The 27,499-nt window shown below is 40.3% G+C and overlaps 1 protein-coding gene across 2 annotated transcripts; it reads right to left on the reverse strand.

The window, feature by feature from the left end:
* Positions 1-456: 456 nt before the first annotated feature.
* On the reverse strand, positions 457-24,334 carry SETD7 (SET domain containing 7, histone lysine methyltransferase). 2 transcript variants are annotated; one of them, XM_075257724.1, is made up of 8 exons: positions 24,208-24,334; positions 15,978-16,107; positions 8,743-8,944; positions 7,000-7,189; positions 6,085-6,166; positions 3,737-3,854; positions 2,593-2,750; positions 457-1,306 (listed from the first exon to the last, which is right to left on the reverse strand). In XM_075257724.1, the coding sequence occupies exons 1-8, from the start codon at positions 24,245-24,247 to the stop codon at positions 1,126-1,128; spliced, it is 1,101 nt and encodes a 366-aa protein (XP_075113825.1). In that variant the 5' UTR covers positions 24,248-24,334; the 3' UTR covers positions 457-1,125. The 2 variants fall into 2 exon arrangements, with proteins under 2 accessions (XP_075113825.1, XP_075113834.1); XM_075257733.1 differs by lacking the exons at positions 457-1,306; positions 2,593-2,750; positions 3,737-3,854; positions 6,085-6,166 and having other exon boundaries at positions 7,029-7,212.
* Between the last annotated feature and the right edge of the window lie 3,165 nt (positions 24,335-27,499).

Raw genomic sequence — 27,499 nt, forward strand, 5'->3', positions numbered from 1 at the left:
AGCCTTACAAATAACTCGGTCTTCTATATTTGTTTTTCAAGTAAAGTACATTCTCAAAGCTATAGAGCTCATAATAAAATTTGTTGCACCGCTTTTTTTTTTTTTTTTTTGTAATATGAATACATATCCTACTTTTCAGAGATACAACATTCTTTCACATAATACACTACTTAAGACACCAAAAGTTCACCGTCTTCAGTTCCCCATACCTGCAGTTGCCATTCTACAGATTCATCCATAAACTAAATCCTACAGCAACTTTATTGTTAAAGAGGACCTTTCACCACTTTTGGGCACATGCAGTGTTATATACTGCCAGAAAGCCGACAGTGCGCTGAGTTGTGGAGCCGGGAGGAACGCCCCCTCCCTCTCCTGATAATACTGGTCTGTGGACGAGCTGTGTGAGCAGAGGGAGGGGGCGTTCCTCCCCGCTCCACAGCACAGCGCGATAGGCGCCGCGAGGCAGAAGGACGTTCCTGGCTAATGGTCAGAAACGCCCTTCTGACCATAGAGCACTACAGTACCGGCACCGTAAGCTCTTTACACCGGACACGGATCGGGAAAGCCGAAAGTGCGCTGAACTCAGCGAACTGTCAGCTTTCCGGCAGTATATAACACTGCATGTGCCCAAAAGTGGTGAAAGGTCCTCTTTAAGTAGATATGAGAAGTCACATTGTATAGCGGACAAAGTATTTTTTCTCTTCTCCACTTTGCATGTAACACAAGATCCGACTTCAATGACAGCACAAGTAGTGTACTGCGCAACATAAGATTTAGTTACCTTGTAACCATCACAATGGCATATACACAAAAATGTATATTTTGAGATTTAACATATATGCCTTATTTCCCTCCAGCTTTCTAGCGCCTATAAAAGTTAAAAATCATCTACTAATCCTCACAATATCTGCTTAGTATTTAAATAGCTTTATCCTTTTTTTTAAGTGTAAGACATGGTCACAATGCTAATGTGTATTTTGACTACAAGTCTAAGAACTAGTAACATCACAAGATGGAGATTAGTCTATTGGGATTCCGAGCATTCTTCTGAATGTCCAGAAATCTTCAGTAAAAACAGAATGCATAGATCCAGTTACCCAAAGCACAGAAGAAAAGCGGGGCTGTTCACTTCTGCTGAGTTAGCTCAAATTCCTTCAGCTGCTGCTGATACCATTCTGGTGCTTCTGGGCCATTTTTCTCTCCTGAGTTGTGGTCGTAGCCATAAGCCACAGTAAGTTCTTCATCTTTTTCCACTGCTGTAATGGTTCGGATACACTTGATAGGCCCAAATCTTGGATGGACAAATCTTAGGTCAAAGTATACAGAAATGGAACATTATGCACTAGTCAGATAGCAAAGTATATTAACACAAGGTATTTTATATACCCATCTTCACACACAAAACACACACATATTGAAACTTATTAGTAACTGATAATTCTCAAGCGGTAACCAAGTGAAAATAAGAACATTTAAAGGGGAAATGTACATCTACAACATTAACTGACACATTGTAATGATGCATTCAATATCAGATACACATTTCAGGAGACTCCGTCCAGCAAATACATCACACCTTAAAGGAGTTGGCCACTTTCAAACCAATACTGAGAGACTAATGTTATGGTTTGTATAATAAAAAGGTGAATATTTTTTTCAATATATTTCTGTACAGATTCCTCATGGTTTTCTAGATCTCTGCTTGCTGTCATTCATTCTGCTTACTTTCAATATTGGATTGAAAGTAACCAACCCCTTTAAAGAGGACCTTTCATGGTCCGGGGAACAGGCAACTCTATATACTGCTGGAAAGCTGACAGTGCGCTGAATTCAGCGCACTGTCGGCTTTCCTGATCTGTGCCCCGGGCAAAGCACTATCGGTCCCGATACCGTAGGGCTTTACAGTCAGAAGGGCGTTTCTGACAGTTAGCCAGGGACGCCCTTCTGCCCAGCAGCGCCTATCGCACTGTACAGGGCTCTGTTAACTAATTAACTGACTTCTGAATGCAATTGATTGCACTGGATTTTATTTATGGGTATCAGAGTACAGGGGGCTGAATACTTTTGCACATTACACTTTTCAGATTTTTATTTTATTAATATTTTGAAACCATGTATCATCTTCCTTCCACTTCAGAATTATCTGCTTTGTGTTGGTCTTTCACTTAAAATAAAATGCATAATATATAATACATTTAAGTTTATGGTTGTAAGGTGACAAAATGTGAAAAAGTTTACAGGGGTATGAATACTTTTGCAAGCTACTGTATGTACATCCACATTTTAATTGGTCTCTAGACCTAGGTCTACTACATATAGTATAAAATACAAAGCAAACATGGATAAATGTACCTTTAACTTGTGAAAATTCTTAGTGTTGAACAAAGGGGATATTACAATATGCCAGATGACCATCATAACAACACCTACATCTGAAAGTCTAGAAGGTGTGCCTTGCAGACTCTCAGTCACAATGTATGCAAAGTAATATCCCAGGCATACACTCTGCAGAGCGTAAAAAATAATAAATCTAGTGCACCTTCCATGCCACTTCTCCCTTCCCCCTGAAAGTGACATGTGAATCATACTTACGTGTCATAAATACAGTTAGGAGAAAAAGAGTGGTTGGCCTTATGTCCCAAGGATGCACAATATCTGGTAGTCATATTGTAGGGATCTGGTACATCAATTACAGTTTCATCATCCAACGAAATTGTGTTGCCATTTAATGACCAGTCTCTACCGTCAACCTAGTGGTGAAACCAAAAGCAGTTCATTACTTTCCTTTCACAAACACATGAATAATGATGGAAACCAAAAAATTCTGTCCAAACTTTGTAAAATCAGGTTATTGTTCCTATTGTTATTTCGCCTGCATGCTGGCTACCAGGAATGAGAAGAGTACCCCTTAAGTTATCGCCATATAAGACTGCTACAATAAGGCAAAAGGGAGAACACAGGACATAAGACTTGTTTCCAGCTTCTGGTCAACCCTTCATTATGTCCACTTGTGTTTTTGCTGTTTTAGGCCGGGGCCCCACGGGTCGGAAATGCCACGATTTGCCTGCGGTGGAAACACCATGGGAAAAATCACGGCGTTATACAGTAACAGCAAAGTGGATGGGATTCAGGCGAATCTCATGCCAATTTTGTGTTAAAATCTTCAGGCGCGGTTTTGGAAATCGCAGTATGTCAATTATATCTACGGAAATGCCAGCGGCTTTCCCGTAGATATAATTATAAGAGAAAGTCCGCAGAAGAAAACTCTGCGAACTTTCTATTCAAAACGCTGCCGGAAGAACCAAGATGCGTACCCGCCGCGGTTTTTCCTGCAGCGCTTTATAGCTGCAAATCGTCCCGTGGAGCCTTAGCCTTAAGGATTCAAAAAATAAAGACCCGTGTTTTTTTAAAAAAATCTATTTTACTACTTGACTTGATGCTGGACTACTTGGTTTTCTCTGTATATGAGCTACCTGACCCTTCCTTGTATCAGTTCACTCCTGGTGAGCTGGAGACTGTGTGTTTGATTGCCATGATAAGGTTATGTAACAATATTACTTTCTGAGATACCAGATCTGGATGAGGGTGTGGGCAGACATGCTGTAAACTGATTCTTAGTCGATAACCAAATGACTGGGCAATACAGTCAATGAGATACCTGTGCTACCGTACATGTTACTAGAGTTCAGTAATGTAATCTGTTCAATATGGATTGTCTTTGTTTCTGAAGTCATACCTCTTGATGTGTAATCCGCACACCATTATAAAAGGACATCACAGTATGAGGGCCTACACTTATTTTAGCGTATAGACCTTCTCCAGCATTGGAAATCATAGAAACGGCTACATACACTCTAAAAGGAAGATAAAAAAAAAATAAAAAAAATTTGAAAGTCCAGATATAATTATCAGTTAGACAGCAATTCCAACAAATATAGAGTATAGAATATAGAGTATTGTTTGCCTTCAGTGGAATATAAATGACTTCTCTGTGGTAGGATACTCAGTCTTGGAGTTGTGAAAACAAATTAAAAAGATAGTTTGTATTCACAGATCTCACAATTCGCCAAGAACCACCAGTCCTCAAATTTGGCCAGATACTTTTGATAGTGCTACCCAAAATAAGGTTGGAACAATGTGAAATTTTTGTGTAACGCCATCTTAACATAAGGATTAAATCCATACATACAGAAAATTGTGCAAATCAATGTGTTCTCTAATTTAAAAAAATCCTGAATATAACCTTTAAGTGGCTTACTCAATGACCTCTAAAAACCAAGATTAAAGTAATCAAGGTTAGTTTATAAAAAGAACGAGATAGACTGTGATCTGCTGGAAAAGCATATCTGCTTGCCAGTGTGTATAACAAGGACACGTAAAGGATTTCTTATTGAGCATCTGCACATCAGTAGTCAGTGCGGAGTGCAAGACTAGAACCAGAGCAGTCTGGTGCTGGGAGTCTAGAATCTGTAATCCACACCAAGGACAATGGGAAGAAGGGCTTTCAAAACTACAACAAATAGTGGTTTTGTATAGACCAACCAAATAAAAGTCCATGTAGTTATTTGGATAGGAAATAGTTTGAGCAAATAAAAAAGAAGGTAAAAAAAAATAAAAATACACATCTTTCACCGTATATTTGCAAGTCATTGAAAGTCTAAGGCCACATGTTGCAGAAACACCGTTTGTTTTGTGTTGTCTTATATAGTTCCCATTCCTTTTGTAGCCAAAAAAACACCTAAAAAACAAAACAAAACCTGCTTTGCCAATGAATGGGGCCTTAGCCTAAGGCTGAGTTCACAAAGTTTTTTGGTCAGGAATCCGCCTCAAAAAAAGGCCTCTCAATAGAACTCTATTGGGAGGCTTTTTTTGGAGGCTGATTTTGAGGCGGATTCTTGACCAAAAAAACTCTGTGTGAACACAGCCTAAGGGAGTTTTCACACGGAGTTTACGCTCCGCTCATTCTGAACGTAAACTCATTCAGAGTGAGCAGCGTGAAAGACAGTTCCCATTGACTTCAAGGGGTGCCAGCATACGTGTGTATCACGTTGAAAGCAATAGGTAAAAAAGCCTCCCATTGATTTCAATAGGTAGAGCGTGTATGCCAGCACCCATTGAAGTCAATGCGATCTGTTTTTTACGCTGCTCACTCTGAAAGTGTTTACGTAAACTCCGTGTGAAGACTCCCTAAGGGTAAATTCACACAATGTTTTTTGGATTGGAACCTGAGGCGGAGGCCACCTCAGGTTCCAATCCAAAAGACGGGTACCCGCGACTGAAAACAGGTGCACTAACTCTAAAGTGTTTGGGGGGGAAAAAAACAAACAAAAACCCCCCCCCAAAACCCCACACTTTACAAATCTCCTTTTACTCCCCCCCAAAAAGAAATAAAAATACAAGGAATAGTAAACGACATAACGGCAGGTTCACACCAGCACCCAATCTCCGTTTTGAGGTTTCCGTCTTCTGGCGACAGGAGACGGAAACCCGGAATTCAGTGTCCGCCTGTGAGCATCTTCTCCTCTCCGCAGCGAAACCATTTTTTTTTTTTTTTTAACCAGATATGAAGTCTTGCATGTCCAACTTTGTGTCCGGTTAAAAAAAAATGTTTTTACTGTGGAGAGCAGAAGACTCTCGCGGGGGGACACTTTTCCAACCCATTCAAAGGAATGGATTTGAAAACTGCCTGCTGGTTTCCGTCTCGTGTCCAGTTTCTCGGGTAGGAAACGGAGACCTGCAAAACGGATATCGGGCGCTGGTGTGAACCCGCCGTAATTTAATCTACCCTCTGTTTCTAAGTTTTGTTTATTTTTTTCCCCCCTCTCCTTGGTGCCATTAGACCCAAAATTCTGGTATATTTCGCAAAGTGATTCCCTCCTTTCAATTATTTAAGCAAAGCCATTAAATACAAAGCGGTATACACAATATCCACATTCAGTGTAGATCATTAATCCAAACAATCAAGGCTATGTAAACATTTGTGTGGGTGATATATGCGATTTTCATTATCATTATGATAAATGTATCTGACTACATATAGATGATGTCACCTAATACTGATATTTGACTTAATAAGTAACTTACCTATCTGATTCATAGGGATCTGGAAGCAGAGGACTTGTAGAAATACAGGATGAAGTAGATTTATCAAAAGTATAAACTGTACCTACAAAAATAGGAACATAATTGTGTATGTGTAAACAAGTCACCACTGGCAATAAGTAGCCCAGGGAACGTGCATTGCTAAACTGTGGCTTACCATACATAAACAAGCTTTGTATTCATTTTCTCCTGTCAGCCCACAGTGTTTTCTGAAGATTAATAATTGTCATTTTTCTTTCATTGGGTCCCATTTGTCAAAAGTGCCAGATGTCAAAACACAACCTCTGCACTGCCTACACGGCCTCCTCATAACTGCACAGTTCTAGCAGCCCTTATCAGTCACATGTAAGGAAAAACTATTTACATATGACATTCACTGTAAAAAGGATTTTTCAGTCTTTATTTAATAAAGACTAAAAAAAGAACCTTTAAGCTTCAATTCTTCAGCCTTTTCAAGATACTAGTTTGCAGTTTGGGAACCCATTTGGGCTACAAACTAGTACATAAACCAAAAGGGAGAAAGCAACCGTTAAATGTTAACAGGGTTACCGCAATGAAGCCCCATTTAAGTCAATGGGGTAGCACTGCAGTACGTATAGTCACGTCTACAGTTTGTACAGTGAGTGAGCAGTGCAGATCCCGACATGTATATATTACCGGTAACCACAGAACCAGATAATATGTGGGGGCCGCAGGTATTGGACCATCACACATCTCATATTGATGGCCAATCCTAAGAATAGGCCATCAATATTATAAAATGGATAACCCCTTAAAATATATATATATTATATTATATGGAAATACCAACTACTTCTCTTTGTACATATAGCAAGGTAGCAAAAATTATTACTCTCGATACAAATTATGACTTAGTTTAATACTAAGCATACTTACTGCCACCGACAATCTCAAAGTATGGCTTTCCTTCCTCCACAGACATAAGTGTAGCCAATTTCCCATCCAACATTTCTCCATCAATAAATTTTCCATACAGGGCAGTTTTACCATCTGGGTAAACATAAGCAACCTTCTCACCCGTCATCTCCCCATCTTCATTCACTTCTCCCACCAGGCTTCCTCCATCCTGTAAGATAATGCAACCAACACCTGCTTGCGTCAAAGAAATTCAGTAGACGTTGTGTTGCAATGAACCCTTTTCTTCAACAATTTATTTTCATATTTGAGAATACTGTATATTAAATAAGCATATAGATTACATATTTTACTTTGTTTTGCACCCAAATCAATGAACAAAACTTCTAGAAGGTCTATACTTTGAAGGAAGTCTTTAATTCTATAACTTCTACAGACTTTGATGGTCACCAACTTTTCAACAAACTTTGCATTAAGCAGTGCCAGTGAATAAAAGAAATTCTGTAATAGGTCAGAGAAAAAGGGTTTCTTTGTCCACTTATCTGGCTCCAGAGACATTCCCTCTGAAATTTATTCTTATCCTTGGGATAGGTCATCAGATAAAGTGTGCTGGTGCCTGACACCGGGGCCCACGGCCATTCAGCTATTAGAAGACGCTGCTGCGTTAGCGCAAGTGCTGCAACCCCTTTATTACTTACCAAGCACACCTTACATTTGTACAGAGTTTATGCTTAGCATCGCGGCTCAGCTTATTTTCTTGAAAAGGAATGCCTCAGGACATGTGACTTCACTTGGCAAAAAAAGCTCAGAACCGGTGTTAAATCGTGTGCCATACTGTAATCACTATGGGACATCATGTAGCAGAGAGGCAGGGACTCCCAGCATCATTGATAACTATAATGCTAGGAGTCTGTGCCCCTGCAGACTCTTCAAGCCGGCAATCTGGCTTACACACGGACCAAGTTTCATAACCAAAATCTGGTTGTGTGAAAGCAGCCTTTAGGCTGGGTTTATATGGTGCTTTTTTAACCCCTTTTTACAGAACAACTGCATGCAGTTTTCAATTGCAGTAATGCCTAGATGTGTTAGTCATTACTACCGTTAATGGAGCTCTTCAGCAACAAAGTGCAATATAAACCCAGTGTCTGTGCCTTTTCTAGTAGCCTCTTTCTCCCTGCACCTCTCTCCATAGAGTAAAATGTAAAAGAAAAAAAAAGAAAAAAAAAATCACTCAGCGGGATAAATGAAAAAAAGAAACATTTCTTATATAAGATATTACATTTCTTATTAGTCTTCTGTTTTATGTAGTTGCTTTATAATCGGAGGACCGCTTTAAACACCAGCAAAAACTGTGACCAAAAATAAGTATTGTACTATAAAACCAAACAATTCACAGTAAAACTGCAAACAGTTTCAATTCTCAGTTATAGCTGTATCGTAGACAGAACGTATGGACTCAACCCAAATGTGTAGATATAACTGGTAATAAACTCTATTATGGCTTATTGGAAAATCAAAGGCCGTTTTACAGAGCTGTTTGGCATTCAGAGACTTCGATAAAATTCCCCAACCATAGAAATTGTTAAAATACAAAACAAACAAAAGAAAAAAAACAAACAAAACAAAACACAGTTGGAGAGCTGGGGCAGATGTAATGCTCACTTTGGCATTTTACACCATCCACTGTCTTTGATCTCAGACAACGGCTTTAAATTCTTTCTGCTCCATACACTATTTTCACATACAATAATACAATTTGCTTACTGGATAGTAAATCCAACAGACTCCATGCCGAATGTTGTCTCTATATTGACCTTTAAATATTATCTTCCCATCTGCATCATATTCTTGTGCTGGTCCGTTCAGTTCTCCATCAACGTATGTGCCATGAAGCGCACCTCCATCTTCATAAGTATATACTCCTTGTCCTTGTAAGGCATCGTCAACATAGAAGCCTTCCAAAGCACTGAAATGGAGAGAGATTTCAATTTATCATATTAGTAATACAATTTCTATCTCATTTTACATGGAGTATGGAGCCATATAGCGCCATGGTGCACCGTCAGTCACATGCACAGGTATATACCTCAAAATAAATATGGAAAAAACAACTATCTGAAATCAGACCTTATAGTACAATAGAGGGCTCCATGCCAATAGGAATAGGACTCCATGACAAAAGGCAGCAATAAACTAGTGTGCTTTAGACCGTATTGAAGCTAGTCTGAGTGAACTGCACATACGGTAGTAGAGCTTATATATATACATTTTATAAAAGGCACTCTCAGATGGTAAACATTCATATTCACTATTAGCAGCTTATCCTTGCCAGGTTTTTTTTTTGTATATTTTGTTGAAATGACATCTAGTGGCCGAAAACAAAAACAGCAATATTACTCTTTTTTGGCATTCTCGCCTATGAGTATGTTAGATGCGAAGTGAAGTAGGGTGTACTTTGCTCAACTTCAAAAGGCACCCGATGCAAGCACCACAAGCCCCTAGAGAGGAGGCCAACACTCCTCTGGCAGATTAGGGGTAAATTCACACAGAGCAATTTGGAACTAATTTTGAGGCAGATTTCATCTAAAAACATCAGCTCCAAATTCTGCCTGAAATCGGTCTTCTATTGTTTTCAATGGGAGGCAGTGATTGACAAGTGTCCTGCTCAATCTGGTTTCTACAGCTGAATAACCAAAGCAAGGCCTGACACTGGATTAGCCCTATTGTATATGAGGTCACTCAGTGTACAAAGCCACATTGAGAAGCTGCAGCTCGGCTTCATATTTCTCTTGCAGGTTCCACAGGATCAGATTTTTGAGTGGAACTTGAAGACTGCCTCAGACTGTACTCAACATTCCCCGTGTGGCCAGGCCCAAAAGCTTTGAACAAGTGTAATTTTTGGGACTATGGTCACCAGGTTTGGGGTCCAATACTCCAGCTGCATAAAGGACATACTGTCGATGGAAACAATGAGGCCCCGTTCACACAGGGTGCAGATGGCGGATTTTGATCCTGATTCACCGTGTCAGAATAGGGCCAAAATCCGCCTTTCACGACTGTCGCAGCTTACCGCTCTGGAGTACAAAGTAACAGTGGTACCGCACACTTGTAATTAGTTGTGGTGCTAGCAATAAAGGGGTCCTCCAACCCATGTAATCAATGGAGATAAATTTTGCTGCACACACCAATGGTTCAAAGGGGTGTAATCATTTATTATATAACAGTGAATACACCATAGACATAATGCAAAAAAGTAGGTTTGAATCGAGAGCTAACTAGATCAAGCAATGTTGACGTCACAGTCATGTGACCTTCATCAGAAACGATCTAGTGTTGGATCAAGAAAGAAGAGATGTCAAGGCGTCATTGACATTTCTTCTTTCTAGATCCCACACTAGATCATTTCTGATGGTCACATGACCAAAACGTCAACATTGCTTGATCTAGTTAGCTCTCGATTCAAACCTACTTTTTTGCATTATGTCTATGGTGTATTCACTGTTATATAATAAATGATTACACCCCTTTGAACCATTGGTGTGCAGCAAAATTTATCTTCCGCTCTGTAGTAGGCCCAAATGAATGGGCCTAATTCAGAGCGTGCTGCCGCAAGGAGGACGCCGCGACTCAATGAGCCACCATTGTGAGGGGGCGGATTATGACGTGGATTCCAAAATCCGCCCCCTCTTGCCCTGTGTGAATGGTGTCAAAAAATTTTTTTTAAAAAATTACTTACCCAGCTACCCTGTATCCTGGGCAACTATGCACTTATTCACTGAAGCCAGAAGAGTACACCTGGGTTCAGTTTGCCTGTGCCAACTGGAGGAGTCCTATGAGACTCGTCTTTGAGCAAGTATGAAGTTTTATTTATTTTCATAATGACCATTGACAGTGTTAGAAGTAGGCTATTTGGGACATTAAACCAGGATTGTGTGACGGGCACTATGGATTCGGAAAAAAAAGTTACCATATTGGACATCAAAATAAAATGATTAATTATATATTATACATTTATTACATTAAAACCACCAGTAAGCCGGTAGAGATGAGCAAGTACTCACGCACCCATAGGAATGAATGGACGTAGCCTGCAGACTTTGCCGGCGGCCAGCCGCTTTACCCCCTGCATGCTGACCGCTTCCATTCATTCCTATAGGTGCGTGCTACGGTATTCGAAACGGCCGTTTCGAATAATACTCGCTCATCTCTAGTAAGCACATGGAAGTGGATTAGTTTCCCCCAAGGAGCCCTAACAGGCTTTCTTCCATTTGCACTTAGTTCCAGTTTCATATATTTCCCATTCTCACTTTCATAATTATCATGCCAGGCAAAATTAAATAATTTTCTAGACATTTCACAATCTATAAAGAGAAGCCTAAACTAAACTACGTACTGCAATATTTTAGAGAAATCACAATTGTAATAAACACTTAGCCTAGACTGTCCACTGGAGGGCAGTATTTTCACTTCTCTTACCCAGCAGTAGCTTGATTGACAGGGCTATATTGATATACCAACAGGGAGAAAACCCAAGTCATTGTTAAAGCATAATTAAACATAATTGGGCTTCTCATCCATTCGTTATCCTGTGTGCCAGGAAATTAAATCTATGCCACCTAGGATAGTAAATCTATCAGGCTGTGGCTGATCTGCTATTATGCTAAGCTCTGACCACTTTGTCGGTAAGTGGTGTGAATGGCCTGAAAGAACAAAACATGGCCAGAACAAAAATTTGTGCGATTTAAGAGCACACCAGAATTTCAGAGGAATTTAGAAAAAAATTTTCCATACTGTATAGTGTAATGAGGGCTTCATATACTGTCCCTGGTTAGAGCAGCACCATTTTTCCCACAGAAGTTGCACGTCTTCCGTTCAAATGAATGTAGTAAGAAGCAACTTGTCAGAAGTTGTAGACGTTTCATAAATGTGGCACACACACACAATGCTTTTCTGGGGTAGCTTCAGTCAGGAAACTATACTGTTGTGGGACAAAAGTTATCATGTAGCCCTTGTCCTATCATAAATCAGTGCCAACCTTACTGGCCCAGCAAAGGTTATAACTAATTTATGACGGGATAAGGGACATATGATGCCTTTGGTCCCACAACAGTAGGGTAAATGATCAGAATCTGGAACAGGCAATGTTTTATTGCACCTGGCATTATTGCACCCAAAGTTTGTGACTTTTTGTCAGCCACAAAAATGGTGAAGTGGTGTACTAATCTCCCCTAGTGTTCTAAAACATAAGTACACAATAACCCCATTGTAAACCGCCTGTAAATTCAATAGTCATGATTGAATATTAAGTCCTTACTGAAATGTGTCGCACCAGAATAATAAATAATATAGTGTTAAAAAATGTAGAAAAAATAAATAAAAAAGATTTATTGTTGATAGTCTATTGTGCTGAAGAGAAGCAAAAAATGTACATGCTTTCAATGTGTGGGCTCCAAAATGCAGTGGCCAATACTATTTGACCAGACACAGCCCTTCTGTTCTGCTCAAACCAACTGCTGAATTGCAGATTGAAGGTTTGCTGACCCCTCCAGAACAGCTGATAACCAAATACTTTGTGTGTTCCAGAACTGTATATTCTGGATTACTCAACTAAAAATTGCTTGACAGCTTTTTGTTCTATCAGAAACAAATTGCTCCCCATTTATATGTAAATATGACTAGTTTCTGGATGTAGTCATACATTTCTAGGAAGAATAGCACAATGACAGCACAAAGCAACGTTCAAAGGTGCACTAGAATTTTTACTCTATGGGCAATGCAATTATATGTCCAGGCTTGCAGAGCTGCTCCGTATTATGAGAATGGAGGAATTACTGGCAGAAGAGCACGATCGTACAGATCCAACAAAGGGGAGAAAGAGGGGGCAATACGATGGCTCAGTGGTTACCACTGCAGTCTTGCAGCTCTGGAGTCCTGGGTTCAAATCCCGCCAGGAAGAACATAATCTGCAAGGAGTTTGTATGTTTTCCCCATGTTTGCATGGATTTCCGTCAATTCTACAAAGACATACTGATCGGAAAATAAATGTGCATTGTGATCCCTACATGGGGCTCACAATCTCAAAAAAAAAAAAAAAAGGGGGTGAAAGTGTGCTGCCCTGGTGACGGGGCCTGTAAACCATGACACTCCTAACAAACCTAGGTGAGTTGACATATCAGCATCATACAGGAAGTCTCTTTTTCTCCTGCATAATTCCAAGTACATTTTGTTAGGTCTGAGTGAGATCATATGTCTATAAGGGTTTTTACTTTTACTCCATATAGATGTGGAGTTAGGTAAGGCAATGCAATTGTAGTAAACACTTATGGTTGTATGGAAAGCTGTCTGACAACAAGAGCATATACTAATGCCTGCTATTATTAGTTTTCATCCATCATCCTTTTTATGTCTTCTAGGCTCCTATCTTCAGTAAGGGAGCCTGCACTTTAGGTTCACATTACATCCTACAATGCTATATACTCAAGGTGGGAGCATCAAATGAAAAGCAAAATGATATGACTCCTACTGCTTAGGTAAATGTCAGCCAGCAGAAAGAACTGTGGCAGCAGTATACAATACATATATAATTGGATGTATACTTTAAGCCCTTCCTTTTTCAATTTTCGTTTTTGACTCCCCCCTCTTCCAAACTCCATAACTTTTTTATTTTTCTCTTCTCAGAGCTATATCAGGGCTACTGTTTATTATTCTGTACAATGTACTGGGAAACTGAAAAAAAATTCAGAATGGGGTGGATTTGAAGACAAAGTGCATTTGTGCAACTTTCTTACGGGCTTCGTTTTTTCAGCGTTCACTTTACAGCCAAAATGATAAGTCATCTGTATTCTGTGTTTCATTACAATTAAGGGAATACCAAATTTATATGGTTTTATTGACATAACCCCTTAATAAAAATCTACAAAATGTATTTATTTTTTCTAAAAGTTGCTGTATTCTGGCACCCGTAATGTTTTTATACTTCCGTTTATGGGATACGAACAACTTTTTTTTTTGCGGGGCCAGGTGTACTTTTTAGTTAAACCACTTTGGGGAATGTCTATTGCTTTGATCACTTTTTGTTCAAATTTTTTTTTATCACAGGTGAAACTGAAAAAAAACGGCAGTTTGGCACTTATGATTTTTTTTTTTCTTTTAGCCCTGCTACGGCGTTTACTGTACGGGAAAATTATTTTTATATATTTGTAGACTAGGTATCCCTGTGTGTAAAAAACGCCCAATGTCTAGGTGTTTCACTGTATTTAAGTACTTTTATATGTGTTCTAGGGAAAGGAGGGTGATTTGAATTTGGCAGTGATCCCCGGTAAAATAAAAGCGCCAGCACAATGGTGCCGCAGTCTGCTTTGGCCGTCGCACAGAGGGGTTAATACCTACAATCAATGCAGGCACTGATTGCGGGTATTATTGCCGGGTGTCTGCTATATAATACATCTGACACCCGGATGCTATGGTGGCCACTAAGCTAGCGGCCGCCATATTTAAATAACCAACAACCGCCGTACTAGTACAGCAGATGTCGGGAAGGGGTTAAAGGAGTTATCTGGTTTCTAACATTGATGGCCTATCCCCACATGTCACCGATAATGAGTCGCGGTACAGTCTGTGGTTTGCAGTATTGTTTACACACCACAAGCTGTGCTGCTCACTCGCCATACAAACTGTAGTGGAAAGAGTAGCTGCTGTAGTGCTGTCCCAGTAAAATCTATTCAACAGCGCTGCAGTACCTACACTCGCCACTACAGTTTGTATGGCGCGTGAGCAGTGTGGCTTATGGTATGTATACAATACCACAAACTGCGCTGTTTTGGTACCTGTGACCTACAGGGGTACCGTGTGTTGGACCCCTGCAGATCTAATTTAGGCCATCAGTGTTAAAAACCAGATAACCCCTTCAAAGAGGTTTTCCACAACAACTTTTTTTTTTTTTTTTATAGATGTGTATATACACCAGAGAATCAGGACCGGACCACACTAAGAGACACTGGGGCCTTTTTGGTTTGTGTGTTTTTTGCCCACCCACCTTCCATGGCCTAGTTAAAATAAATAAATAAAAAATCCTGGACAAGCCCTTTAAATAACCTGTAGTGTTTATCATACAGCTCAGGATGGAATTATGTTACAGTTGTGTTTCCTTCTGTGTGATGTTTTCTGTCGATGGCAGGGCAGAACATATCTATATAAAAATGATAAGCTTCTGATTTCACAAACGGTCCAGTGTAGGGTTATAATAAGCTGCAGTATATTTTGTCTTCACAGTGTTAATGTTATGGAGGCTTTCATTTGCACAATGTCTGCTTTCCGCCAACCTCAGCTGCGCAGGCAGAGATCCAGACAACAGCTCAGTGTTCAGACAAGCAAACACTTGATGAGTTCCATGACTACTGATAGTCTTTGTGCCAAGTGTACTAGCACACTCCCTCTTAATATCATTTTATAAAGTACTGCTCAGCAATTCTGGACAACTTGTTTTTGGACAGCCAAGCTTTCAAGCTATACTTTATGCCTGGAACTAAATAGAAGGTTGTTTCCCCCAGAATATACAATGACACAGTGAACTTTTAAGTGAAAGGTTTCCAAACTGCTTCTTGAGGAAATACTAGGAAACATAGAAGTGTCTATTAAGTTTACAACTGGGAGAATGTTTCTTCTTACTTTGAGACTGTCTGACCATCTAGGGCCACACCCCTCTGACAAGGAGAATGACAACACCCAGTTGTCAATTTATTCATACCTTTGTCAGGGGGAATAACAGAGGACAAACATAAAACAGAGTTCTAAATAGATCCTCTCTATCCTAGACAGAACACCGTATGCTGTAGCTGTATCTGGTACTGCAGTCCAATCCATTACCTTGTATGGCTTCCATGTCACGGAGCTAAGCAGTGGGGATAAAAAAAAGATAGACTACCACAGATGGAAAATGTTGCATTAAAGACCCTTAGTAGTTTGTGACATGTATGATATTTGGAAAAAAAATAAATTACCTTCCATCAAAGAAAAAGAATTTTCCACGACCATTTTTTTCCCCGTGTACAAAGTTTCCCTCAAAGCGATCTGTGGAACTGTAGCTAACAGTGCAGAACCCATGAGGCAAGCCGTCATCATCCAGTTGGCCTGCAACATATAGAAAAAAACAAAAACTGTAGTGTTTTCACTGAAAAAGACACAACCATAGTATTGTTACATTGCAAGCACTCCCACATTGCAGCTCATGAGGTGCCACATTTCTAAATTCATCATTATTATGTATAAAAAGTAGCATGCGTTAAAGGATTATTCCTGTTACTTAGTGCTGGCCTATTGCTTGAATATGCCATCACATTATTACTGACTGAGGAACAATCTTTAGGACCTCCTTTGATCCATTGTGATCCTGAAGGTGTGGCCACATCGCCATTTTCCCTGTACACCACCGCTGTGCAGAGAACTGTAGTACAACCCTATTTACGTAAATGGAACTGGCTACAGTATCCTGCACAGATGGGAACGTGGCAAGGTTTGCTGTGCTACGTGGGGAAAATGTGGAAGGGGACACTTTGCTAAATTAACGATAAGGCCCCTTCATTTTATTATAATTGGACATCTCAAAGGTCAAACCACCACCTAGCACTATGACATAACTTTATAAGATGGAAACACTGCTTTAGCTTTGTCCATAAGGTATAACACATAGAAATGTGATGTCTGTCAGTGGTCTTTATGCCAAGTTTCAATAAAATTGCTTTGGCATATGACCATTGGTACATCTAAAGCCATTTTAGTGGCAACTTCTTGATGTTAAAGTCTGTCTTGGTTGAACCAGTTAGAGGCACTATAGGAAATATTCCAACCTGCAACAATTTAAAATGGAAGCTAGATGTAAATGTATGTGCTACTCACTACTACTCCCTTCACATGGCAAACCCAGATCATAAGGGCAGGTCATCAATATCAGATCATTGGGGGTCAGACACCCATCAACCCCACCTATCAGCTAATATCCGCAGAGTATATGGAGCCAGAAGCATAAGGCTCTGTACAGCGTGTAGTTCAGCTTCCACTCAATTCAGCCCCTCTTCCCCCGATTGCTAATGGTACCAGCTTCAAAGTGGTACCCTTCAAAGTGGATCTTTCACTACATCCATCAACCCAAGTCTTTCAAGTAACAAGAGCAGTGCAGCAGCCCCATCCATTGCATAGTGGTGGTTTCGGGGAATTGCAGCATGACTTCTACTACTTGAACAGGAGCAGCTTGAACACACTCCCTGTCCACTGCAGCAGCTTCCAGTGCCTGGAGGCTGCCAGAACAGCTGATCTGGATAGGGTCCAAATATTGCACTCCCACAGATCACACAATGATGACCTGTCCTGTATAAAAACTCCATTTGGGGCAAGTATATCCCTTCAGGCTCACTACTAACAGGTGCCTGGAGAAAACAGATTTGGACCGCCCACCTGACCATAGAGAGTATAAAATGTACTTAAACTAATAGAAATAATTACTTGGGAACGGTAAGGGCTAACGAGAAAAAGAATAAAAACCTGCGCCAGCATCAGTGTAATAGCATCTATAGAAGGATGCAATGATTTGGTGGAGGTGGTGAAAGGTTCTCTTTAACTTCTTGGATTTCAGGTTGATACATTTTATCTACACCGATAGTAGCAAGCAAAAGGAGATAAAAATATTGGTGCTGCTACAGCGTTTCCTCACAGTACTACCTGGACTTGATATATTTGAAGAAAAAGCAGAATTATTAGGTCTGTGCAGGTCAACTTTGTATGTGAATAGGAATTTTTAAACTCATAGGAATAAGAAATCACAAGAATGATGTGGAATTCAGCAGTTTGTATTAAAGGACATTAATTGTATACATGTATAAAATCATCCCTATAATAACATGCCACCAGTTTACAAACATGGCCAAGAAAACATTTAAGAATCAATATTTCCATGCAAATAGTGACGGATCTATAAAGGTACACTCTATCTACTGTTCTTGGTAGTATTTCACAGTCTAAGCCCTTTAGCTCTCACCTTTCTAATGACTCTCTGTCTGCTGTCACAGCATAGTAGCAGATCCCTCTTGTCTACATGTAAAGAAGATTATTGTCAGGGCTGTAGCGTGTCTGGTTGAGAGGTAATTCACGGGTATTGGAGTGTCAGCATCTCTAGAAAACAGGCACTTGTTTACCAGACTAGAAGCCTACACTGATGGCTCTGAACATCCAAGATTTTCTAATGCTGGAAAGCCTACTCACAGTTCTTAAAGGGGTTGTCCAGGTTAAATTACCGTAATCTTTACAATCTAAGCTAAACACCCCCACCTACTTTTTAAATGACAGTACCAAACATCTAGAATTACCTAGATCGCCGGGACATTCATCTGTGACTGTCTATTTCCGGAAGGGGGGGGGGGGGGGGAGAGAACATCACCTATACTAACCCCACACACATCTTTTTGGTATGGGATAACATTGAATCCGAGTAGCCGTCTGTTTGCAAACCATAAAAAAAAAAAAAAACACAACAAAAAGTTTGGTGCAAAAAAGAAAAAAATCCAAACTGTTGCATAGCAGATACAGTTTGTGTCCATTTCTGACCAATCCATTTTCCCCCTCCTTCTTCATTCTGAACATGCGCATAGGAAAAAAATGGAGGACATAGACACAAACTGATTACTAAGAAGACGGATTTGTTCGTTGTCCATCTGATATCCATAATTTTTGAATGAATAATATGTCTTGCAGGTCTGACTTTTTTTCTCTGCCCAAAGAGCAGACACCGGAAAGAAATGCTGCACACACCTACAGATAGTTTTTACAAGCCATTAAAATGAACTGTTTGATATCAGCTTCTGAGGATTTTGAGATAGTTTAAAAATATGAACCCAGGTTCACGCATATGTGAATCCAGGCTTAGGTCCCATGATAATATGAATACTGGGCAGTAGCACTGGAGTAGTTCAGGAACACACAGGATCATAAATCACTATAATGCTGAGAACTCAGTTCAGGTGAACCATGGTCATTCCAGGACAAGTAGTTGTCACATGGGCACGCTGACCCATTCATTTCTATGGGCACATGCACACAACCATGTTTTTCACTGATCAGTGTGTGCAAGTCGTGATTCTGCGTCGCATCACTTAGAACATGTCTTATTCTGATCAGTTTTTGTGGAACGGACTCACTCATAGAAACCTATGGGAGATTAAAAACCAAAGACGGCACACTGATATACTCAGTGTGTCATTAGTGTACAGTCTGTTTTTGCGGACAAGCTAGGGATATACCGTATATACTCGAGTATAAGCCGACCCGAATATAAGCCGAGGCCCCTAATTTTATCCACAAAAAACAGGGAAAACTTATTGACCCGAGTATAAGCCGAGGGGGGGAAATACAGCAGCTACTGGAAAATTTCAAAAATTAAAAAGGTCAGAGTTTTTGGGTGCAGTAGTTGCTGGGTGCTGGGGAAGTGGAGGGGGTGTTTTGGTTGTCTGTCTTCCCCTTCCCTGAGCTTTAGGACTGGGTTTTTGTCCCTCACTTGGAATTCAGCCTGGCTGAATATAGGGTATCTGCAGGACTCCTATTAACCCCTTCCCAACGGAACAGGAGCACTGCAGATACCCTATATTCAGTAGACCAGGCACTTTCAGACACAGGGATACCTAATGTGTTTGTGTTTCACAGTCATTTTCTACTTTTATATGTATTCTAGGGAAAGAAGTGATTTAGAACTTTTATTTACTTTACTTTCTTGTTATATTTTTTAAAGCTTATTTTTGTTTTCACTATTTTATGGGAGATTCTATACATTACTATTGCGGCTGGTCATAGACCCCCCCTCCCAAAAAAAAATTATATATATATATATACAGTCCTATGAAAAAGTTTGGGCACCCCTATTAATCTAAATATTTTGGTATTTGCAACAGCCATTTCAGTTTGATATATCTAATAACTGATGGACACAGTAATATTTCAGGATTGAAATGAGGTTTATTGTACTAACAGAAAATGCGCAATATGCATTAAACCAAAATTTGACCGGTGCAAAAGTATGGGCACCTCAACAGAAAAGTGACATTAATATTTAGTACATCCTCCTTTTGCAAAGATAACAGCCTCTAGTCGCTTCCTGTAGCTTTTAATCAGTTCCTGGATCCTGGATAAAGGTATTTTGGACAAACAATTCAAGTTCAGTTAAGTTAGATGGTCGCCGAGCATGGACAGCCCGCTTCAAATCATCCCACAGATGTTCAATGATATTCAGGTCTGGGGACTGGGATGGCCATTCCAGAACATTGTAATTGTTCCTCTGCATGAATGCCTGAGGATTTGGAGCGGTGTTTTGGATCATTGTCTTGCTGAAATATCCATCCCCGGAGTAACTTCAACTTCGTCACTGATTCTTGAACATTATTCTCAAGAATCTGCTGATACTGAGTGGAATCCATGCGACCCTCAACTTTAACAAGATTCCCGATGCCGTCATTGGCCACACAGCCCCAAAGCATGATGGAACCTCCACCAAATTTTACAGTGGGTAGCATGTGTTTTTCTTGGAATGCTGTTTCTTTTTGGACGCCATGCATAACGCCTTTTTTTTATAACCAAACAACTCAATTTTTGTTTCCAAAATGAAGCTGCCTTGTCCAAATGTGCTTTTTCATACCTCAGGCAACTCTATTTGTGGCGTACGTGCAGAAACGGCTTCTTTCTCATCACTCTCCCATACAGCTTCTATTTGTGCAAAGTGCGCTGTATAGTTGACCGATGCACAGTGACACCATCTGCAGCAAGATGATGCTGCAGCTCTTTGGAGGTGGTCTGTGGATTGTCCTTGACTGTTCTCACCATTCTTCTTCTCTGCCTTTCTGATATTTTTCTTGGCCTGCCACTTCTGGGCTTAACAAGAACTGTCCCTGTGGTCTTCCATTTCCTTACTATGTTCCTCACAGTGGAAACTGACAGGTTAAATCTCTGAGACAACGTTTTGTATCCTTCCCCTGAACAACTATGTTGAACAATCTTTGTTTTCAGATCATTTGAGAGCGGGCTGTCCATGTTCGGCGACCATCAAACTTAACTGAACTTGAATTGTTTTGTAGAAAGAAATGGTCCAAAATACCTTCATCCAGGATCCAGGAACTGATTAAAAGCTACAGGAAGTGACTAGAGGCTGTTATCTTTGCAAAAGGAGGATGTACTAAATATTAATGTCACTTTTCTGTTGAGGTGCCCATATTTTTGCACCGGTCAAATTTTGGTTTAATGGATATTGCGCATTTTCTGTTAGTACAATAAACCTCATTTCAATCCTGAAATATTACTGTGTCCATCAGTTATTAGATATATCAAACTGAAATGGCTGTTGCAAACACCAAAATATTTAGAACTAAAAATGATTAAGATTAATAGGGGTGCCCAAACTTTTTCATAGGACTGTATATATATATATATGTTTTTTGGGACTTTTTTTTTTGCTTGACTCGAGAATAAGCCGAGGGGGGCTTTTTCACATATGGGACTGTATGTACACCATGACAGGTTCTCTTTAACTACAGTACAAGCTTGCTGTGAGAACACACACCTTTTTTAAAAGGACTGAACCAATACCTTCATTATCAGGTATAAGAAAGTTACCAGTCATATATGTAAATAATATGTTTCTACTGCAACAATAAAAAGTGCAAAATAATACACTAATGAACTAATACAGCATGAATCAGAAAACCAGCTGGATCTGCAAAACCCGACATCTACAGGCTCAGATATGAGACGATTCTCCTCTGTAAGAACCCAGATGAAGTTTAGAATGTTATGTCACAAGGGAGCATTGTACATGAAATAGGAATAACCTTCAGTGTGTGTATGGCATTTTTACAGACAGCATAGAGTTTACACAGGCATAATAGGCTATCTGTAAGAAAACAGATGGCTGCCAACACTGATAAAATGATTAGAAAAAGACCTGGTGATCAGTACTTCAGAGAATACAGAGCGTGACGCAGTGATAGAAGGAGCCGATTTCATATATTGGTCAAGTCCAGATAACAATTTTTACATAGTGTTACTTCTCTGGACAGAAGTTGTTGATGGACCTGTAACAGTGTTGCCATCGCTGGCTATTTCCAATTAGGATGGCGCAACGCTTGCACTATGTTTGGATATTCCGAACCCCTCTCTGCATTTTTCCCCCTTTTTCCTAAGGTAACCGCTATTTCATTCGGATTAGGGCTCCGTTCTGGGGTTCCCCAAGTGGACCCCCTAATACAGATGTGAATCGGGCCTTACTGGATTTACCTGAAATTCTATTAATAAACTCTAGATCAATCTTATGTAAATATGTGCACAGAACTATAGAATACCCATGATAGTGATACAGTGTAAATATACCTATCACATGAGGTTTATTTACTCAGGTGTGGGAATACATAATCTACAATGGTTACTAAATGTGACGGCTTGGAGAAAATATAACTTTTAATTGTAACATTTAAAATATGAAGAAAATGAGAAAAAAAAACAACGTATAAAATATAGTCTGCAATAACCACTATACACTACTCCTGTGTGTCAGGCAGTGTGTCCAGTTTGACACAATCTGTGATATACAGGGGTAGTGTCTAGTGATTATTGCAGATGGTCTAATATTATATTTTTTTCGTTGTTATCTACATATTTTAAATATTCTGATTAAAAGTTATATTTTATCCAAGCCATCACATTCAGTGATTAATAGTTACATTTTAGTCTCTCTGTGAACTATAATCTATATTGAATATTTTCACAAAAAGCACAAACAATAGTGGCTGAATTCACGTAGATAATAAATTACAGTAGATATACGAGTATCCCACAGGATGGAGATTCTGTTCTTTCTAATGACCACTAATGGTGCAGTGTGTTATGCCCTGAATGCAGCTGGACTTCATCCCCTGTGCCCCTTGCTACAAGTACACCACTGTCCCATGCTTTTCTGTCCATCAAAACAGCTGGGGTGAGACAATGCAGACTTGTTATTTATAGACAGAACATAGTGAGTGTCAGATGGGAAAGAAATCCTTATTTCAGTAATCCCCAGGCAGTCGTAAAGCACATTCATCTGACACCCTACCAAAAAAAATATGTATAGATCTTCCTCTGTCTGCCACTGAAATGAATGGGGAATAGATTAAGGTGGAAATTGGAGCCGAGTTTGAGGGGAAATCTTCCTCAAAATCAGCACCAAATTCTTCTGTGTGAACAAACCCATGAGTGAACATAATTGTAACAGTATTTAGGCTGGAGTTGTCCACATCATAAATTCTGTGCTTATTTCTATTAATAATACCCAAATCATGAGAGATACGTACACATACATAAACTAATGTATAAACAGTTGGTTATGCAAACAACATGGGGAGGGGGTGAATTGGGATCCCTCCTCTACCTCAGTACTATACATGTTACCTGTATGTGCAAAAACTTTTTTTTATTGCTTATTTTTACATACCTAAGCAAACACTGATGGAAAATAGAAGACTGAAACAATAGTAACTTATCAATGACTAATATTTTATAGAATCATTTCAGAAAGATAGAAACATTGTGCTCAGGAAGTGTTGACACTGGTACACACTCTATAAAGATGCCATTTTATTGTGATGTGACAGACACCATCATAAACCGTCCAAGTTCCTAGTTTATGATGACACCTTGTCCATATACATATAGGGTTATCCTCCTGGTGCAGGGGCTTCTCTGCAGGTTGTCGCCTGCTGCATTTCTAGGCCAGGAAGCCCCAGGATCTGTGGTTAGTGGTTTTGCAGATTACGCAGCTTGTTATGGATCTATCTATGGGATGTGGATCTCTGCCTATGTAAACTTGCTGTCACCCAGTGGCTGGATCTCTGATAGCATGCACTCCTCTCCTCCCTGCCATGCTGTCTGCCCTCTTCCCTTCTATGGGCTGGATCTGCAGCCCCTATGAATAAAGCCTATATCTATAGCAGCCCCCAGCACCAAGGATCTGCTCTGAGCATTAGATTCCAGCGCCAGAGCAACTTGCATCACATTGTGCTGTTGTGTTACTTTGTGCACGACGTTCTCCTCCCCCACTCCTCAGCAAGGCTCTGCCACTTCCTTTTTGGAAAGCCCTATTTTAGCACACACGTTACAGTATACATGTCAGGCATGGATCTACACTATGATCTGTCCAGGCTGCACATCCAGACACAAAGCACCCACCTTCCACTGTCTCCTCCACGTTCTCATCATCGCTATCCATGGCTTCCTCTGCGATTGACAGACACCAAGTTATTCAGCGTGCGTGTGACTCTCTGGCGCCCCCTCCCTGCACGATGCGAGAGAGAGTGTGAGCTGTGAGCCTGACACCGGCGCCCCCTGTAGGTGCAGAGTGCACAGCTCCTCTTATAGTAGAGCCTTCTCTGCAGTGTTGTGTCTGCTCAGCGACCTCTACCTCTCATAAGAAGCTCATGACATCACCCAGATCTATCATTTCTCAGAATGCTGAAGATTTATGGGAATCTACAGATCCTGGAAGATGGGATCATTTATTTCCCCTACACACTTATTTTTTTTTTTTTTTTTAAGATAAACCACTTTTTTTGCATTTCATTTTAATAATAAAAAAACAAACAAACTACAAATCTTCTCCATCCACATCCAATGTTAAATGATGGTTTCCTAGTAATAGATTAGAATGTTTTGGGGAACTCATATTATAACTCTGAATGTGCAGGACCCCCATCCAATGACAAAGTCAGCTACAGCACTCCTAAATATATTCACTGAACAGAAGAAGCTAAAACTTAACATTTATTGATGTCAATAACACAATTCTCAAATAAAAGTAATCAGAAGGGAGAATACACCAGATAATGACCAGGTATTGGTGACAGAATGAATCCACTGAAATATTATTATATTAAATAATAATCCAATCTTATAGAAAACAGAGCCCCCCACTACTGAGAAATACTCAGTGCTCTACAAGAAAAAATCATATATTCTGGTATTAAACGGAAAAAGTGCTTCAAAGATACAAGGGAAAAACTGTCCACAATCCAATACTCAATACTGGAAACTGGGAGTATAAACGGAGGTTATTACAGGGTTAACCTGTCCTGCTCTTTAGGTAGCACAAGAGGGAGAACAGGTACCCTTTCCCTTGGGACCCTTGCAGATGACCGTGGTGTGGTCAGTGTGCTATCTGTGTATTTCACGGATAGCAGACTGACCCATTCTTTTCAATGGGCCCGTACACAGTCAATAGCCGCATCAGATAGAACAGGTCCTATTCCTATCCTATTTTGCAGCCTATGCATCCGTGGCTCCTATTCATTTAATGAAAGGAGCCACAGAAGCACGGCCTGTGCACGGGTGGCACCTGGGAACCTGTGTCCCCCGTGTGCAGCCTGTGCTTTTAATTCATGTCAGGCTGGTTGCAGCATGGTCGTCTGCAACGGGCCTTAGCCTGGGAAAAGGAGCTTACAATATTTTAACAGCGCTAGTTAGCACCAATAACTCCGCTTGCTTTGCTGAATGGAACCAATATAAAGTTTGTGGGGTCACTAAGAATGAATGGATCATAAGTTGAGCCTAAGAGAAGAACCTTGCAATAGTATAACAGCAGTAGTAAGCAGCAATAAATCCGGTTGTTTTGCTGAATGGAACCAAAATAAATTTCAAGGAGCCACTCAGAATGAATGGACCATCAGTTGAGGCCAGGAGAAGGACCTTGGACTACACTACCAATAAGTATTTGGACACCTGTGGTAGAATAGAAAAACAGCATTTATTCATATTCAATAGTTGGTAGAACCCAGCTGATGTGATAACTTATGGAGGGTATTGATCGACACAATACTCCCAGATGCCTGGTAAAACACCTGGTGTATGTTAGCCATCTGTTGTTGTTCTTCCGAATTTCTCTGGCCAGCACCTGTTGGTCTCTATCTCCCAGTTTCGGGGGTCTGCTGACTTAGGGCACATTCCGACAATCACCGTTCACCTTCCACTTTGTAATCACATAGGCCACTGTCAATTTTGGGTACAGTAATTCAGTTTGCTTACTATGTCCCTTAAGGATCGACCATTTCTGTGGTACCCGACAATTACCCCTTTCTCGAAATCGGACAACTCTGCACTTCGTGGCATCTTGCATGCGACTAATGCCAATGCTGTTTCCTATTTAATGGCAGAAGGCGTGACGTACATCACAACTGCATATATCTTCATTTGCATGGGTGTCCAAATACTTAATAAAATGACCCCCTTTTCTCCCCCTGGCAGTCAGTTTTATATAATTCTTAAAGGGGTTGTTCCATTAGGGACACTTATCTCCTATCCCTGGATTTGCAATTTCTGATCCCAGTCTGCAAGTGGCCCCTGAAAATCTCTGCACAATTCTTAGCTCTTGGCAGTTGAATGCTTATTATTTTTTACTTGCTTATATAGCACCTTACAGATATTGTCGTTGGTGTTTTCTTCTCTTCCCTTCCAGTCTCTAATTTTCGACCCCCCACCCGAGAGGATCCTGTAACAAGGCTAAACCCTTGTTCTCTAGTGTAGTTCCATGCAGCTGATGGGCAACCTTGAGCAGCTGTCCTGAATTGTCAGTCACCCAGCATTTAGGGGGTCTTTAGGACAGCTGGTCTGCATTGGGAAGTAGGTGGTCAGCCACAGTTACTGGCCAAGGGGAGTTGCAAAACACTCTGGTCTACATAACAATGTGGAAGATTGTAACTTGTTAGGGTAGAAGGAGAGCAGGTGTGTAGGTCCGTTCTTCTGCTCAAACCTGCTACAAAAATCATTATGAAATCTCAGCTGCTGTCCTAGACTGTCTGGATGATGACCAGACTTCAGCTATCTAAAGATCCAGTCCCGGACCAGGCTGCTCTGAGGTTGTCTTGCGGCAGAAGTCCTCAGTAGCTGTGATGTCCCGTGTCCTTTGCTGAGGCTGGTGATTGGGTTTTGATTTGATGTGATTTAGATGTTTCTTTTGTCCATTCTCTTCATTGTTAAGTAACAAAAAAATAACATTCATACAGTACATGCAAGGGCAGACAGGATCCTGTCATGAACTTTGAGAGATTGATCGAGTAAACATAAGTTCATGTACATTAATGTGCATGTGATAATGCAGTGTTCTGGGCTGAGGATCAGTGTATGACTTGCATTTGCTATAACATTTTATATTTGTACCCTGTACACATTGGTGACACGAGACAGACTTCCTGTTAGAGTGCCTGAAACCTTTGACAGTTTGTTTGGGAGTTTGTTGCAGACACTTATTGTAGAAACCATTGGTTTTTTTTTTTTATTTTTCTGGATTTTTTGGTTACACTTTGCAATTTGCGGAAAACTTGCACTTAAAGGAAAAGTAACAGAATTCTAAACAGTCTCTAGTTGTGGCTCAGAGCAGTACATCACAAATTCTCCAAAGGTCATGTTGCACCCAAGTAGGCTGACACCTTTTGGTCAATCCCATTGTGCAGTTTTGGATGAAAGGAGAGTT

This window comes from Leptodactylus fuscus, chromosome 1 (assembly GCF_031893055.1).
Source record: "Leptodactylus fuscus isolate aLepFus1 chromosome 1, aLepFus1.hap2, whole genome shotgun sequence".
Classification (NCBI taxonomy): Eukaryota; Metazoa; Chordata; class Amphibia; order Anura; family Leptodactylidae; genus Leptodactylus; species Leptodactylus fuscus.